The 5,375-nt window shown below is 32.9% G+C and overlaps 1 protein-coding gene across 1 annotated transcript; it reads left to right on the top strand.

The window, feature by feature from the left end:
• Positions 1-928: 928 nt before the first annotated feature.
• Positions 929-4,612, top strand: LOC25482457 (aspartic proteinase Asp1). Its single transcript, XM_013611019.3, has 9 exons — positions 929-1,242; positions 1,982-2,099; positions 2,365-2,591; positions 2,980-3,213; positions 3,321-3,459; positions 3,563-3,757; positions 3,872-3,944; positions 4,044-4,131; positions 4,220-4,612. The coding sequence occupies exons 1-9, from the start codon at positions 1,076-1,078 to the stop codon at positions 4,302-4,304; spliced, it is 1,326 nt and encodes a 441-aa protein (XP_013466473.1). The 5' UTR covers positions 929-1,075; the 3' UTR covers positions 4,305-4,612.
• Positions 4,613-5,375: the final 763 nt, after the last annotated feature.

The raw sequence follows: 5,375 nt of genomic DNA, 5'->3' as shown, positions 1-5,375 counted from the left end.
ATAGTTTAGAATTTTCTAGCGGTCATTTGTCTGTTTATTTAAAAATTTCGAGCAACTATTAAGAAATGGAAAATGCTAAGGTGCATATTATAGAACTTAAAATAGAGATGTAGTTTCAAAGTCGTATATTCAATTTCCAAAAATAAAAATTCAAAACAAATTTTATATTTTTGTGTAAATTTAGTATAAAGACAAACCTTTCTAAAAATATATGTTTGAACTTTGAAGAGTTTTAAAAGCGTAATAATCTTTTTGAATACCATTATATCCGAAAGTAGTGTATCAATATCCACGTAATATCTCAAACATATTCGGTAATATATTCTTCTAGAAAAAATAAATACTGCACTTCCATCCCTAATTATAAGAAAATCGATAGTAATATTAAATTTATTTGTAATTATTATTATTTTTACAATTTTATCCTTTAAATAAGAAAATAAATTTATGTTTTTAACGTAGTATTTATAGTTGATTGAAAAAAAAGAATACAAAATAAATATAGATATGTTGATAAATAAATAATTAATCGAATTGGAGATACAAAATTAGTCTTATAAAAACATACAACATAATGTTTTAAAAAGTTGTATAATTAAGAACGGATTTAGCATTATACTTTCTCCGATCACATCTATAAACAAAATCAAATTTTTAAATTTATTGAATGACTAATGTATTTGGTGACATTTATAGTCTAAATACATTAGTTATTCATTGAATTTAAAAAGTTGTTTTTTGCTTATAAAAATAATCGGAGGAAGTATTTTTTTTTTTTGACAAAAATAATCGGAGGATGTATTTGGTCACATTTATTTTTTTTTGACAAAAATAAAGTTGTATTTGGAGATTATTTATTTATTTTTTGATAATTTGAAGACTATTTTGGGTTTTGACTCACTAATTTCTCCAAGTCAATAGTCATCATTAAAACAAATTGGTACTGTAGTATCTGCCAACTGCCACCGGACCAAAACCAAAACGCGCTTCTCATTTTCATCGCTTTCTACTTTTTTTTTCCTTTAAATCATTACAACTTTTTCCCTCTTCCAATTCAATCTTTTCTCAAAAAACAATGGATTTTAAAACAAAACCATTCATCACTCTTTTTCTCTTTCTGCTATTTTCTTCCATTTTCTCACTCACTTTCTCAGCTGCTAATAAACCCTTCAGCACCGATAAGTCTCACCGCGTTGGTTCTTCTGCTGTTTTCCGTGTTCATGGGAATGTTTACCCTCTTGGGTATGTTTCCTTTGATTTCTTTCAACTTTATGTTAATTCTTGATTTCCTTTTTTGTTATAGTGATTGTGTTTTGATTTCATATATGTTTCTTTTTTTGAACAATTTTAATGTGTGATTTTGTTTCTGATTAGTTCTTGTTGATTAATTAATTTCATATCGTGTAGGCTACGTTATTAGGTTTTTATATTGGGTATAACTGATTGAAACCCGTAGCATTTTTTTTTTTTTTTTTTTTATATATTGGATTTAATCTATGTAGCACTGACACTTCATGACGCTGACATATTTGATCACGTTCAATTAATTCATTTTTTCGAAGTTTTTATCAGTGTCGGTGTGTCTGTGTCAATGCTTTGTAGGGTCTAAGGGGTGTCACTTATTTTACACGGGACTTGGGGTTTTCGCAAGATATGAGTAGAAACTAAATTAGACATAGTCTATACATAATTTATATGTTGTTTCATCGATCTTAGCCAAACATTCAATTTTATATTTTTTTTTAAGAGAAATAAGAGTGTAGTTTGACTGAACTTTTGAACCTTGTTGTTGTCCTTTTAGGTTGTATCTCGTTTAGAAGTTTCACAAATTGGATTCCCTTTTTGTTTGTACATGCTTTGGATGGAGGAAAAAAAACATGATTTATGATTGTTGTATTTATGAAGTGAATTAGTTTTTTTGTGATGTTTAAATTATATTGATTTCGTGAACCAAAATGATTTGTGGTTACCGTTTATGTAGGTATTATACTGTCTCTCTCAACATTGGCTATCCTCCAAAGCTTTATGACCTTGATATCGACTCAGGTAGTGACCTCACTTGGGTTCAGTGTGATGCACCATGTAAAGGTTGCACTAAGGTAAAGTCAAATTGAGATTAGACCTCGTTATGAATTCTAGAAATGGAGGGCTTTACTTAGGAGATTGGATGGACACAGGTTTAAAATAATTTAAATACTTTTTAACTGGTTAAAAAAGTTTGATACATCAAAATCTCCTTTGTGTCTGTCCCTTTCGTATGTAGTAGAGTTCTCTATTTGTTTGAGAAATGGAGAGGATTTCAGGTTCAACTTGATGCTGATCCATCCTTAACATCAACTCATCACATGTTGTCAATCTCTGCAGCCTCGTGATCAACTTTATAAACCCAGCAACAACCTTGTGCAATGTGTGGACCAGTTGTGTGCTGCAGTGCATTTAACATCAGACCATCACTGTTCTTCCCCAGATGAACAGTGTGACTATGAGGTTGAGTATGCAGATCAGGGATCCTCTCTGGGGGTCCTTGTCCGAGACTACGTTCCTCTTCAATTCACTAATGGATCTGTTATACGCCCAAGAATAGCCTTTGGGTGAGTTTTTTGTTTCCATCCTTTTGATTATCAGTGGCTGCATTACATCTACTATTTACATAGTTTGTAATGGTGAACTTAAGCTCATGGTTTTAAATTGCGGTCACGGCACTGCAAACCTTTATAATGTGAGAAAATGCATCTGATGCAGTTAAAAATTGTGGTTGCTTTGCTGTTACGGACACCTCAAAATATTATATAACAGCTGCAATTGCGGACCACAATTTAAAATCATGTTTATGATGGCTAAATAAATGAAGTTAGGGTTATATTGTGCTAAATATAGATAGTGACACAACAGTCTTTAACTGTTATCTTGATTTCAAATTATTACTACAATTTCTTATTCGCCTTCCTGAATGAGTTTCTTTCATTGATTCATGGCTAGATGTGGATATGATCAAAAGCATTCTGGTACGACATCCCCACCTTCTACAACAGGAGTCCTTGGCCTTGGCAATGGAAGAACAAGTATTTTGTCCCAGCTTCACTCTCTAGGTCTGATTCGCAATGTAGTAGGTCATTGCTTAAGTGGTCGAGGAGGAGGATTTTTGTTTTTTGGAGATGATCTCATTCCCTCATCAGGAATTGTTTGGACACCCATGTTACCTAGTTCCTCAGAGTAAGTGTTAATAAAATGTCATTTGTTTTCATCTGACACGTTTTGATTTCATACATATGTATCATCTGTTGTCTCTAATGAGAACTTCCATGCGATTGTTGCTTCAGAAAACACTACAGTTTAGGACAAGCAGAATTGCTTTTCAATGGAAAGCCTACTACTATTAAGGGTCTTGACCTTATTTTCGATAGTGGAAGCTCTTACACATACTTCAATTCCAAAGCTTATCAGACTATTGTTGATCAGGTAAGATAGAAACATGGGTGCCTCAACAATATTATTATTATTATTATAATCGATTACGTTGCATGATATGTCCGTAAGATCAATTCGTTATTCCATGATTCAGGTAACTAATGACTTAAAGGGAAACCAGTTGAAAAGAGCAACTGAGGATCCGTCTCTTCCAATTTGTTGGAAGGGTTCAAAGTCTTTCAAAACTGTAAGTGATGTTAAAAACTATTTCAAGCCGTTAGCATTGAGATTCAAAAAAGTGAAGAATTCGCAGATGCTAATACCACCAGAAGGCTATCTCATTGTCACAGTAAGCACCTTTTAAGACTATGCACAACTTCTCTACATCTGTTGTGAAGGGAAAACAATTGAAATTGTATCATACATTCTTACTCTGCTGCTGTTTTTTTTTTTTTTTTTCCAGAAACATGGAAATGTTTGCTTGGGAATTCTGGATGGTACTGAAGTAGGACTAGGAGACCTTAACATCATAGGAGGTAAGGCATTCCAAGTTTCAGACAGAATGAATATAAGAAATCACAGTTTTTTTTTAACATTTTGATGGTAATACACTTTCTATCTTTTGCTCTCAACAGACATATCTTTGCAAGATAAAATGGTGATTTATGACAACGAGAGACAACAGATTGGATGGATTTCTTATGATTGTGATAGGATTCCCAAGTTATAAACATACCTATATCTTTTCGATTTCTTTTATTGTTCGAACGCCAGTAAGTCTTACAAGGATTTCCTCCTTGTTCATTAACAGTATCGATCGTGATTTTGAAGATGATGCTTTTCCACACCCTTATGCAGCCAATTTTGGCATCTTTGACGACAGGTGCGCTGCATAGTAAATGGGCTGTTTGGCCGAGGATGTTGAGATGATTTGGATAGTACATATAATTCTATCATTCACAACATATATATGCATAGATTTTTTTTTGACAACTTGCTACAATGTAAATGCTTCATAAGCTACAATTAATGAATTTGTGAATGATATTCCACGCCCACACAGGCTACACTGAACTACTAATCCTCACTGGAGGTGGCTGTCAGTATTTTGTAAGTATACTAGTAGTAACTTCAGTAAGAGTTAATACTTAAACATCTCAAATTAAGATCATATATTTTGTATGGATTGCTACCGACTTTGAAACTCACTTGTAAATTTTCTCCACAGCTGACACACGAGCTGCAACATAACCTTAATCATTCATGGCAGGTTAGCCAGTGTTTGTTTCTGCGGCAGCCATGCCCATGAATATGTGTTCAGCCAATGCTACTAATTGTAGCTTTGTAAGATCAGCAAGAAAACCATCGCAAACACAGTCCAAACATGCTATTAGTCTCTAGAGATTACAATATGCAAATAAAATGTGTTTTTTCTAGAAGTATACTATGTCTTTGTAGAACATTCGTGAAATCAAGTGTGACCCTTAAACATTCTTAAGTGCCTAAGTTCAATGGTGACATTGTTTTTCATTTTTTTTCTTGGTAATTCCACCTCATTGTATTCTATGACAAATTCGGTATCCTAACCTAACACTCTCCACTAGAGTGTCACCATCAACGTTCTTCAGTAGAGTCCTCATGCATCTGTCTATAAACTCTGGCTGCTATACATTTTCCACATCCTTTTCTAATTTGACCTCCACCAAGAAATGTCAGATACTGCATCAAATCACTCCTTTGACTAGAAAATTACAATCTAATTATCTATCTATATCGAAATTGTTCTACGTAATGAGCAACACTTTTTTTTTAGAGTTAAATTATTGGTACTCTTTTTGACTCCAGATTTACAAAAACAAAGTAGTGAGCTTCTTATAGGAGAATCAATTCCGATTTAATGAGAATTCTCTAAAAAAAACTTAGGATAATCAAAATGAATATGTTGAATTTACTTCAGTCATTTGTAG

The sequence above is a fragment of the Medicago truncatula genome, chromosome 1 (assembly GCF_003473485.1).
Source record: "Medicago truncatula cultivar Jemalong A17 chromosome 1, MtrunA17r5.0-ANR, whole genome shotgun sequence".
NCBI classification, from domain to species: Eukaryota; Viridiplantae; Streptophyta; class Magnoliopsida; order Fabales; family Fabaceae; genus Medicago; species Medicago truncatula.
This window is presented reverse-complemented; position numbering and strand designations above follow the sequence as displayed.